Below are 12,342 nucleotides of genomic sequence, written 5' to 3' on the forward strand. Positions count from 1 at the left end.
AATAAGCTCTATGCTTCACCTGCAAACTCTAATGGATTGCATTGCATAAGAGAGTTCCAATCTATTGCCACCTGGAAGGTTCTATGCGCTTGTACCACTACTAGATATACACGTCTACCTCAGCTAGATCTCCCGCATCGATTAAAAAAAGATCTGCAACTCACTAAAACCCGAAACAAAAAACCCAAACACCCACCCCCATCTGTCAGCGAAAAGATATCTCCTTAGTACCCACAGACGTCGAAAAGAAAATATTTATCGACCACCTGCGGGCAATGGTTACTCTTGCCCTGGATATGCCAAAATATCAAAGTCACAGCTTGGGCTGCGTGGCCACTGGAAATACTGCATTCCTCATTAATCTTCGGACTCGAAGACAAGCCTTATTATTAGTGGCCAATAAAATAGGCTCCTTAGCGCCTCCTACCAATTACCTACTAACCAGTGGCTAGAGACTTTTTTAATGTTACATGTTGGATTGTCAAGTGTGCACATATAAGGCTCAGGGCAACTTAGTGCACGGATGATATAGATATACTACTGAGAGAAATAACGATATGCGTCATTAGCGTAATACTCGGGAAGTGGTAGACTGAAGGTGAAGCATTTCACTTCCGAGAGGTCTCAAGTTTAAATCCCGATAAAAATTGAAATGCTAAAATTTTAGACAACTGTAAGCTCAATAGCTATCTACACATTTGTTTTCACATTTTGTATTCCTAGTTGTATTAGCTCTTGCCTAAAGAAAAGCTTTAGTTATGTTATTTAACATCATATAAAAGTGAATAATTAAATAATAGGTATACAAGTCAATTTTTCTCATAGAGTATAATTTATCTCAATATTTGTTTTTAAATCCATTTCTAACGTTTTTAGTGTCAACATTGGGTATTGTTGTAATTGTAAAATCTCATCACATAAACAAAAAATTGTTAATAAAAATAAAAAAACATTCGAACTTATCAATAAGTATTTTTTAAATAAATATTTTTTTTATTAATAAACTGAACAACACACTACAATGCTGTCATACATTTATTCTAAAGAATTTTAAAGTATAAGTAGGATGTATACAACTTATGAAGAGTTTTTTTTTAATATACTAGAAGTTGATTCAACTCCTGAAGGGTAAATGAAACAGCTTCGAGATCGGTTACATTCTAGAAGATCGATTTTTTTTGACTGTTGAAGATTGTCGCAACTCTCCTCTCTTAAAATAAAGTCCATAGATTCTTTTGTTACACATGTAAGATACGAATATTAAAACACCTTGAAGTCCATTCAAAACTGTTGAGATGAGCCTAAGAGAAACATTAGTTTTAGAGATGTTATTCTATAGTTTTATATGATAAGCAGTAGTTTGAAATGAAATTGTAATAAACAGTTGCATACGTTTAAATAGAATCTGAAATGTCTGGAAAGCGAGAGGCAAACAAATGTAATGGTAAATACATGACACAACAATATAACTCAGTTTTAACTTCTAGCTTTATATAGTCTAGCTCTTCGAATTTCTTTTCAAGTGAACTGTGAAACCATATATAGACCTAAATATGCATGAATTAAATTTCAATGCAGAAGTAATCTCAAATATTTATTTCTGAACTGTTCAAAACTAGAGTTCTACAAGGACAAATGTCAATATCAAGATTACAAAATTGAATAACTCTTGCTTAATATTACAAAACACTTAAGACTTCAGTAAGTAAACCAAAGAGTTTTGCAAAGTCAAGGCTCGTAATATTATTAGAGCTGATCTACAGATACAGCTTTGACACATGAACACAAAACAAATTGAGTATTATTGTGATACAATGTAAAGCAGATCAGACCAATCACACGCGAGCTTACACAACTTCCCGAAACAGCAGATACATAATTGTTCGTTCTATACAATTTATATTACATAATTTATATTACAGAACTTATATTACAGAACTTATATTACAGAACTTATATTACAGAACTCATATTACAGAACTTATATTACAGAACTTATATTACAGAACTTATATTACAGAACTTATATTACAGAACTTATATTACAGAACTTATATTACAGAACTTATATTACAGAACTTATATTACAGAACTTATATTACAGAACTTATATTACAGAACTTATATTACAGAACTTATATTACAGAACTTATATTACATATTACTATTATTGTTGTTCGTGCAGTCTCTCAGTAGCCTCTAAAAAATAGCTGACCTCATTTCCTATCTAACCCTAACAACTTTTCTGGTTCTGGATTAATTCTACCATACTATTATGATTTATCTCTATTTCAATTGTTCGCCATTCTGGCGTTGCCTTGTTTCTTTCAAAACGTATTGATACTATTTTTAGAAAAGTTATTACTAACAACACACACACACCCTCTAATTATTTCATTTACTAAATAGTATTTTGAAATGAGATCTCTTTAAATTGTTGTAAGTCTCATCACCAACCGCTTATCGATACATCCGTTGACATTCGCACAGTTATTTTATCCAGCCTGCTTGGTTGGTGTTGACAAAATGCTAGAATGTGACCTTCTTATCTCAGAATTGACAATTTGTGTAAATAATGATTAGATTTGATCTATGCCGCATTTGTAGTCATTTCAATGACATTCCTTTCTATTATGCCATTACTTCACCTGTTGTAATTAAACATTCCCTTTTCGTAATTTTCATATCAATTAAATCTTATCGACTGGCCATGTTTTTAATTATTATTATTTTTTAAATCGTCTGCTCCAGTCCGATCGCCTGGCCTTCTCTAGGTTACGTTCTGTTTGGTGACAGTTTTTAAATGATTTGTATTATTTCAGCATGTTCGCTGATTCTCGTTAGCAACTACTCTCATGCTATAGGCTCTTGACTCTGTGCTGCCATTCATTTAAACAATAATGCTTCGATAGTTCGTGACTCTACTCACGGTAGATTGATTGACCTTTCCTTTTATTGCTTTCTCCCCTGCGGAGTAATAAAAAAGCTCCCAAAACCTTGTCACAATCCAGGCGCTGTTCCTCAAGGAGCCATTACATAAATGGCGTGTCCCGCATGGTTAGCCTGGTATAGAAAAGGAAAATGGAGGGGGTCTTAGTGTACGCGGCCTCTTGCCCTGAGTCTGACCCACACGCCAGACAGAACAGTGTACACTGTTCTCATTCAGAAGTATTAGTACTCATTAAGTAACCGTTATGTTTATTAAATCTAATTCATTTAATTGATCTACATAAAATTATTTTAAGTATCTAGGTGCTAATTGATCTGATTAACTTCTCACCATCTATATTGGTTTGCTCTCTAGTTACAATTTATTTAGGTAGGTGCCGTTTTACTATTGCACACCAAGTATCTATCTGTGACATTTTACGTCTCGAGAGACGGTCTTTTCCCTTTGCAACTTCTTGTGTGACTAAAGAGGCCAATCCTTGATACACAGCTGCGATCGCAGGTTGGGCATATATAATCACCAGGCGCCGTTGCATTTTCACCCTTCTTTCTGCTTCTATTGTGTATGACATCTGGAATCTGTGACCCTTCCTTTATGCTCTCTCTCCATGTGGATCTGTCCAGTGCCACCTCTTCCCAGTTGCCAGTGTCGATTTTGAAGAGCTTCATGTCGCGTTTGCATAGATCCGTATAACGTAAAAGTGGACGACCAGCGGCTCTCCTGCCTTCTATTAGATCGCCATACAGAATGTCTTGTGGAAGTCGACCTACTGGCATTCCATGAACGTGGCCAAGCCTGCCAAGGCGTCTGCTGCTGATAACAGAGCGGATGTCCTGGCACCCTGCTCTTCGTAGCACTTCCTCATTGGTTATTTTATCTTGCCACCTTATAGGATCAGGTATGCCTACACAGCTTACTTCACGCATATTACTATTGAGAAATGATCGACATGTCACCATTATGTCTAATATTGACTTTTTGTCCCACATGAAACTGCTTGAGAATGGATAGGCACGTAGTTGGGCATCTGAGCCTGGCCAAAATCCTCAATTAACCATTGACCGTGTCGAAAGTCTTGGTGAGGTCTACGAAGGCAGCGTATATTCTAATATTCTAGATCAAGACTTCCTAGAGTACCAGTAAATCCTGACTATCTTAGATTCTGTTTCTACTATATTTATATCCTAGATACATATTCTAGAAGTAGATCTATACTGAATCTATACTTACAAATGGAATTCAACGTGAGTATTTATGATTATATAGATACAGATTATAACGAGATTTTATAGATCTATAACTATTATGACAAGGCCTATGGCATGTGTGGGATCAATTTTTCAAAGCAACTATAATTAATGGACTTCATCCAGGGGCGGACTGGGTATCAAAATCGGCCCGGGAATTACCATATAAACCGGCCCATAAATGGCATCTCATATATTTTCGATGTGGCGGGGGGGATTTTAAGCCCCCTCCGCAATTTGTATATATATATTAGTGTGTGTGTGTATGTAATTAATCTTCATTACATTCTTATATTTCATTCTTTTAAACGTTTTTTCTACCCTAGAATAATCTCTTCCTATAAAAAGTGAAAGGCAGTACACACCGCCAAGGGACAGCTAGGGAGTCTGGGGGAGCGCTCTAAGCCCCGGATCCAAGCATTATTTCCGTTATTTTAAGCTTTAAAAAAATGCATATTCTGAGGTATCTACAGTGCAATTAGCCAGCTACTCTTCCGCTAAAAAAAAACACAAAAAAACTAAATCTTCTATTCACTGGAGTCTGCGACTGGTAGAAAATGGTAAAATCCTTTAGTTTTGTATTGGATGGGGGGGGGGGGGGAAACCACAAAACCCTTTTGGCTACGCTCATGAAATTTGGTGACTTTAGTTTGCTTAAGTTGGCTGTACTGAGGAAGTAAGTAGTTTCCCTTTCAGACAATGAGATCTGAGGCCAGTGATGGTTTGAACTCCTCCCCTCTCGTCTACACCCATGTGTTTTATCATAGGTGAAAGCCTAATTCTATTCAAAATATATAAAGTTTGATAACGCATCGAAAACTGGATGTATGCTTTCGTAGGCTTATATAATGTATTCTATTTATACATGTATGTAGTCTGAAAACTATAAACACAACAATAGCAGCCTTAATGAGTTTCAAACATTTTGATATTACTTATAGATTACAGACGTTTCTTCAAAATACAGTGATAAAAAATATAAAATAAATAATTAGGTCCTACGCATTTCACGTGCCAATCTAGTCATGCATGTTGATCTGCGACTTAAAATATGCTAAATCATTGGTTTTCCTGGCTGACTCAGGCAACCCATTCCTTTAAAGGGATATCACCACAAATACAAAACTAGGGGTCTATCGAGCCGTCATCCTCCCTACATTGCTCTATGCCTCAGAAACATGGATAGTGTACAGTTAACATTCAAAGAAACTGAATCACTTCCACATGAAGTCTGTGAAAAATACTGAATGTCAAATGGCAAGACAAAATAACAGATACTCAAGTCCTTCAAAGAGCGGGTCTGCAAAGCATCAACACAATCCTGATGCAGTCACAGCTGCGATGGGCAGGTCACGTCTACAGAATGGAAGACCACCGCATCTAAACGACTCTTGTATGGCCAACTAAGCGAAGGAAAGCGCTCGCAAGGTTGTCAAAGAAACAGCTTCAGGGACACCCTCAAAGCTTCTCTGAAGGCGCTCAGCATTGACCCAGCCACCTGGGAGACAGAGGCACATGACAGAGCATCATGACGTCACGCTGTGAAAACCGGCGCACAGGTTGCTGAGGAAAAGAGAACAATGCTGGCAGAAGAAAAACGCCAGAGAAGAAAAGTAAGGCCAATGACATTAGCTCCAGCTGGAATAACCTGCCCAGTGTGCGTCGAACATTCCGGGCTCACATAGGTCTCACCAGCCACATGAGGAGACATAAAACCCAATGCTAAGCCCTCAGCCCCCTGGATGACAAAGTGGTCATAATCGAACTACGATGGCCGAACTATATATATATATATATATATATATATATATATATATATATATATATATATATATATATATATATATAGAGAGAGAGAGAGAGAGAGAGAGATAGATAGATAGATAGATAGATAGAGATAGATAGATCTATATATATTCCTTTAAAAGGTAAGAGAAAGCAGAACGGTTAGAGAGGTACTTCTAAATGTGAAAAGCTCTTGCTTAGTCCTAGTACATTCTCAAAAACGAGATTTGTATGTGAATATATTATTTAAAATATAAATGATTCTAAATCTCCTTTCATTAAATATCGGATGTGACAGCGCTAGATAAATTATTTTAATTACTGTAATAATTACCAGTATTAATGACTTCATACTAAGCATAAGTTAGCCATGAAAGATAGTGGTATTGGAGTGATCTAGATGTAGATTTATATTTTAATTAAATAATATTTTTTTTTGTAAGCCTTAATTTACTTTTTCTTTTCAAATCGCAGAAAGTAGAACTTTATACCCATATTGAGCTATGAATAAGTTGGGTGGTTTGCAATTTCGCGGCAGTGTGTATGTGTTTGTTAACTTCTATTAAGTTTTGTTAAAGAGCTAATTGTCTCCCCTTTTGCCGCGTTATATCAATGTTTTCTAACTTAACCTCTCCCATCCCTCTTTTTCAACTTTCATGGAACCATTAAAAAACGGGGGAGGGAAGGAGCAAAACAAAAATAGGAGTGCTATCAAAGGCCCATGCCGACCAGCAAAATGATCAGGCCAAACACAGTCTCGAAGACATCAAAGTAGTGTTGAAGGCCATGCCGCTCGTGCATAGCAGAAAGTACGTTCTAACGTTTTACAAATGATAACACGTACAGTGTATAGTGTAATTCTTTAATTTTATTCTTGTTGAATTTCAAACAAAATTAATTGTAATAATAATTAAAAAAAAAAAAAAAAACAAGAAGATAACGTGTTTGGGCCTTTGTGTCTTGCTGCTGTCACTTTTTTTTTTAAAGTTGTCTGCATTTAATTTTTTTTTTCTTTGGTCGCGACCAGACCGGCCCATTTGGTACCGGCCCACCGGGCATTTGCCCGTTTGCCATATAGCCAGTCCGCCCCTGACTTCATCTAAAACAAGTTCATTCATATATTCACATGCGATTTTTTTTTATTTATAAGCTTAATATTATTTTGGACTAATGTCTCACAACGACTAATAAGAGAAATCAGGTATAAACGTCAGGAAAAAACACGACACCTTAACTCAAGAAAACATTAAGAAATTAAAACAGACACAAAATAGACAGTGAGATTCATAAGAAACGAATATATACAATTGATTACAGTAACACCTTTTTAAAAATACCTTTTAAAAAATCATTAAAAGTTTTAAAATCACAATTTTTATTTTTATTATTATTTTTGTGAAATTGTCTATCGGAAAATGCCGGGTACTTGAAATAAGCTAGTCCTAAAAAAATACACAGTTCTTGGGTAAAAGACTCATCAAAAAAGGTACTGTAAATGCCTAGTTTCACGATCTAGTTTCAAGTCTTTTATTTTTATAGCCTCTATCAGGTTTGATCCCAACTACCCGTATTTTTGTGCAGATATTTTTTCCCTATCAGGCACACTTAAAATTATAGCATAACAAGATTACAAAGAGAGTTTGTGTTACACAAACTCAGAGGCGGCCCCCGTCGAAGTCGGATCCCTGTCGGATCTGCATATTCGCAAATAATATTCAAGAGGTGATTTAATTTTGATGTAAAATGTTTTACACGTTTCGGATGTTCCTTCAGAGTTGAAGATAATTACTTCCTAGTCCAAACCTCCCGCAGGACGACGGGGGATGGGAGCGGGCAGGGTTTGAACCCTGGGCCATCCATAAATCTGAACGACAGTCCAGCGCGCAAAACCGCACGACCAGGCAGCCATCCGATGATCAAAAGTAATAATGTTTCAAAGATTCATTTGCCGTAAATTTAAATTTAATAAAAAAATAGTAGATTAGTTTTAGTATATTAAAACATTACAATATTGATCAAAACGTTTGGAAATGAAAATCTACACTTTTTTTTTACACTTTAAGTTTAGAAATTGAAATTCTACATCTTAATCTAGTCTATTTTAGTCTAAACTAAATCTAGAAATTATAGATCTAGACTCTAAAATAATTTTAATTAGAATATAAATCCAGATCTAGATATACTGTAATAAAAATCTAGATCTAGTTTAAAAAATCTAGATTAGATCTAAATCAAGATATCATTCCTTTTTTAAACGCGAGTCACATAACGAGGCTTAATAAACATTACTATACCTAGTTCTTTTTTCATTTCATTTGAATAATTAATTCCATATAACGTCAGAGGGAAAAAAAACACTACGTCACACGGCCTAGCTAGACTAAAAATCGCCTTCATCTATAAGAGCCATTTATCGAGTGTTCATAGACTTTGGTGCACCGAGTGCGTTCTTTAAGCATTTCATTTAAAGAATTCATTCCATATGACGTCAAAGGAAAAAAAAACACTACGTCACACGGTTTAGCTAGAATAAAAATCGCCTTCATCATTACGAGCCTTTTATCGGGTGTGCATAGACATTGGTGCACCGAGTGCGTTCTTTTAGCATTTCATTTAAAGAATTCATTCCATATGACGTCAAAGGAAAAAAAAACACTACGTCACACGGTTTAGCTAGACTAAAAATCGCCTTCATCATTACGAGCCTTTTATAGAGTGTTCATAGACATTGGTGCACCGAGTGCGTTCTTTTAGCATTAGCATTTCATTTAAAGAATTCATTCCATGTGACGTCAAAGGAAAAAAAAACACTACGTCACACGGCTTAGTTAGACTAAAATATGTTTTCATTAATACAAGCAATTTTTTCGAGGGTTAATAGACATTGGTGCACCGAGTGCGTTCTTTTAACATTACATTTAAAGAGTCCATTCATATGACGTCAAAGAAAAAAAATTCCATTACCTCACAATAGGCTAGTACCGGTACCATAAAAAAAAATATCTTTATTTACACGAGATATTTAACGAGGGTTCATAGACATTGGTGCACTGAGTTCTAATAGATATTATTTAAAAAGGATCAAAGCCACATTGTTTTTGCGTTTTGTCTGTCAGTCGGTCTGTCCGTTACCTTGATATAAAAAAAACAACTAAAAGTTATTAAAAATTGATTAACCTTTATTTTACGTTTCAAAACATCGCAATAATTTTTAGGTATGAACACAATTGAAAAGTTTATATAATAGATTGTTCCGGATGTTTGTATAAATAGTAAAAGAAAAAAGAGAATTTCAGATAAATGTAATACCGTTAATTAAATTTTTTGGATGGTCTCGTATAAAAATTAGATGTACTACAGCCACGTGGAGAGATTTTCATACCTTACTTTGGTGTTTTGGATTCTGTTTTCCTTAAAAATCGGAACATAATATCAACGATAATTAGATTTTTTAATGTTTTAGGTAGAAAGTTAAATGTACTGTAAGAGAGTAGTGAGTTAAAATATTTTTCATAAAAATACGTAAAAACATTATTTCGTAAATGAGAAGATTATTTGTTTATTAATTAGAAGAGGGAGTTCAAACAATTATTTGACGTTAGTAGATTTTTAAATAAATTCGGAAATTTCTGGCGACGATTTGTAAGAAACAAAATCCGGAACTTTCTTTATCGATTACAAAACTTCTATGTTATGTTTTACAAGAAAATTAAATGTCTGAAAAGTAATTTTCAGTAATCAATTCTAGTAAATTACTTTTTTTAAAAGCCTTATGCGATTTCAAACAATCATTAGGCATAATTCATGTTTTATAAAACAATATCCGGAACATTTTTACAATTAATGAAATATAAGTCAGTATAGAGATTATGATTTAGCATTAATATGCTATTTACATAAAAAACGGAACAACATATTATTGATAATGTGTTTTTGCAACGTTTAAGCATGGAAATTGAATGTAATATAAGTTAGAAGAGCAAACAAACATTTGTTGGCGTTGATTAGTTTTGCACAAAAAAATCCGGAACAATCAATTTTAGATACTTAAAACTATTGAGATGTTATGGGAGGAACATTAAAGGGTAAATCAGATTTTCAATAGCTTTTAGAGTTCTAGTTTTTTAAATCTAATCGTGACGGACAGACCGACCAACAGACAAAACGCACAAAAATAAGCTTCTTTTATTCGGATGGGGGCACTAAAAAAATAAATAAAATCTGATTTTTAAAAAAAGTTTAAGGAATTGGTTTAGCACCTGATCATGTTGCGACGTTACGCTACTGCACGAAAATCGCTGCATAAAAAGTCCATTTAAAAAAATGTGCGTGATATTTACATACAAAGTGCATTATTAGCCTTTATAAACAAACAGAAATGTTTTCTTTTAATTTTAGCAGCTAGTTGACCAGAAAAAACGTCTTTAACTATTATTTGTATTTGTTGTAAACATTTCCTGTACATTTTAAAAATATATTTGACTTAGTGATACTGAAAATACACAAAAATTGTACATCTTTGTTAGCATATTGTAACATTGCCTCCCTTACATTTACGTAATTGTTTTAGAATTGGTGTATTTTTATGAAAAAATCGCTTGCATAATTAATTTTATAAATTAAACGGTTTGCTTTTAGAAAACCAAAAGTAGCCGTTGCACCTAAACTTTTCAAGCTGGATTTAATGATGAAATAATATTTTTCATATCTCTTCTAGTTTTCGAGATCTGAGTGTGACAGACGGACAGACGGACAGACGGACAGACGGACAGACGGACATTTTGCACAAACCTAATAGCGGCTTTTTCCCCTTACGGGGGCCGCTAATAATTTCAGTTTAATTTAAAAAAAAGAACTGAAAAATGCAAAGATATTTAAGGAAAAAAGGCACTTCCGGTCCAATTTATGAGTCTACTTTTTAATCAAAGAAACGAAACGCATTAGTCTAACATTGCCCAATAGAAACAACCAAAATAAATACTTATCGCTCTTAATATTATTAGCAGAAGATGTAGAATCAAACCCAGAATTTAGATCTAAAAATACATGAAACATGTGACACCAGTGATGAATGGCGCTAGGCATAATGTCTCCATATGAATACACCTGTGTATTATGTATTAGGAAACAAAGACGCACAGTGGCACTGTGTACCGTGTGGGTTATCTCAGCTTACATCAGGACTGTTTGGATCCTATGATAATAATAAGGCTTGTCTTCGAGTCAGAAGATTAATGAGAAATACAGTATTTCCCGTGGCTGCACAGCCACCTGCATATTTTGCCACATCCAGGGCAAGCAAAAACATTGTCCGCAGGTGTTCGATTTAGATTTTCTTTTCGTCGTCTGCGTTTGTCCTCGGCAGCAGATTTTCTTTTAGTCTCAAATGTGTATCCCGCGGCCTTCGTGAGTGACCTCCAGCTGTCTCGTTCCGACGCCGCATGCAGCCAGGTGCTCTCTTCTATGTCAGCCAAGGAAAGTTGACGCCTAAGCTGGTCTTTGAAGCGTTTCCGTGGGGCGCCTCTGTTACGTCTTTTTTGGTGAGCTAAAAGGAATCCTTTGATACAGTCACTTCTAACCCATACAACATCTTTAACACCATCTCAAATCAAGATCTCCAACCGCTATACAAATTCAATAGCTTTAAACTAAATAAGAAGATCCTATATACTTTGTACGGCGCGACTATACAAAATCTGCTAACATACGGAGTAACTTTTTGGCAAGGCAACACATCATCTAAACTGTTGCGCCGTCTAGAAAACATCATAAAAAAAGAGTATCAGTCACAAAATTATCATATTTAAACGAAATTTTTGAACAAAATTGTCTAAGAAAAATGGAAAAAATCTTGGAAGACAACGGCCACCTGCTCCATTAGAACTACGGGCGGCTTCTGTCAACCAAAACAAGAACAGAGCGGTACAAAAACTCGTTCGTACCTCACTCGGTCAGACTATATCAACGCCACTCGTTGATCAGGAAAGATGAAAAGGACCAAGATGCCTGTGTGTAGTCGCTGAATGAACTCAATGTTGTGTCTGTTCTAAGTCCTTGTAATCACAACAAATTTCCATAAGGATAAATAAAGCAGTCTTAGTTTTAGTCTTAAATCTTCTAAAACTAATACAAACACCCCAACCAATAAACCTAATATAGCAGTAATACCAAAGTACCTTAAAACCTTAGTAATAAATTTTCAAAGCATTGGGAACAAATCAGCGGACTTAGAAATCTCATTTATAAGTGAGAAGCCTGGCATAATTGCAGGAACAGAAACTTGGCTACATCCTGAAATTTGTAATACGGAAGTTTTCAATAGCGATTATGAAATTTTTAGAAAAGATAGGACAGATAATC

At 35.0% G+C, this 12,342-nt stretch overlaps 1 protein-coding gene across 1 annotated transcript in view; it reads right to left on the bottom strand.

The window, feature by feature from the left end:
• Window positions 1-1,030: 1,030 nt before the first annotated feature.
• LOC106051848 (adhesion G protein-coupled receptor E4-like) overlaps window positions 1,031-12,342 on the bottom strand; it is a 37,578-nt gene continuing 26,266 nt past the window's right edge. Inside the window, exon 6 of the mRNA XM_056019796.1 lies at window positions 1,031-1,301. Within this exon, the coding sequence (XP_055875771.1) occupies window positions 1,154-1,301 (148 nt within the window). The 3' untranslated portion in view covers window positions 1,031-1,153. The remainder of the gene's footprint in view (window positions 1,302-12,342) is intronic.

This window comes from Biomphalaria glabrata, chromosome 2, assembly GCF_947242115.1.
Source record: "Biomphalaria glabrata chromosome 2, xgBioGlab47.1, whole genome shotgun sequence".
Lineage (NCBI taxonomy): Eukaryota > Metazoa > Mollusca > Gastropoda > Planorbidae > Biomphalaria > Biomphalaria glabrata.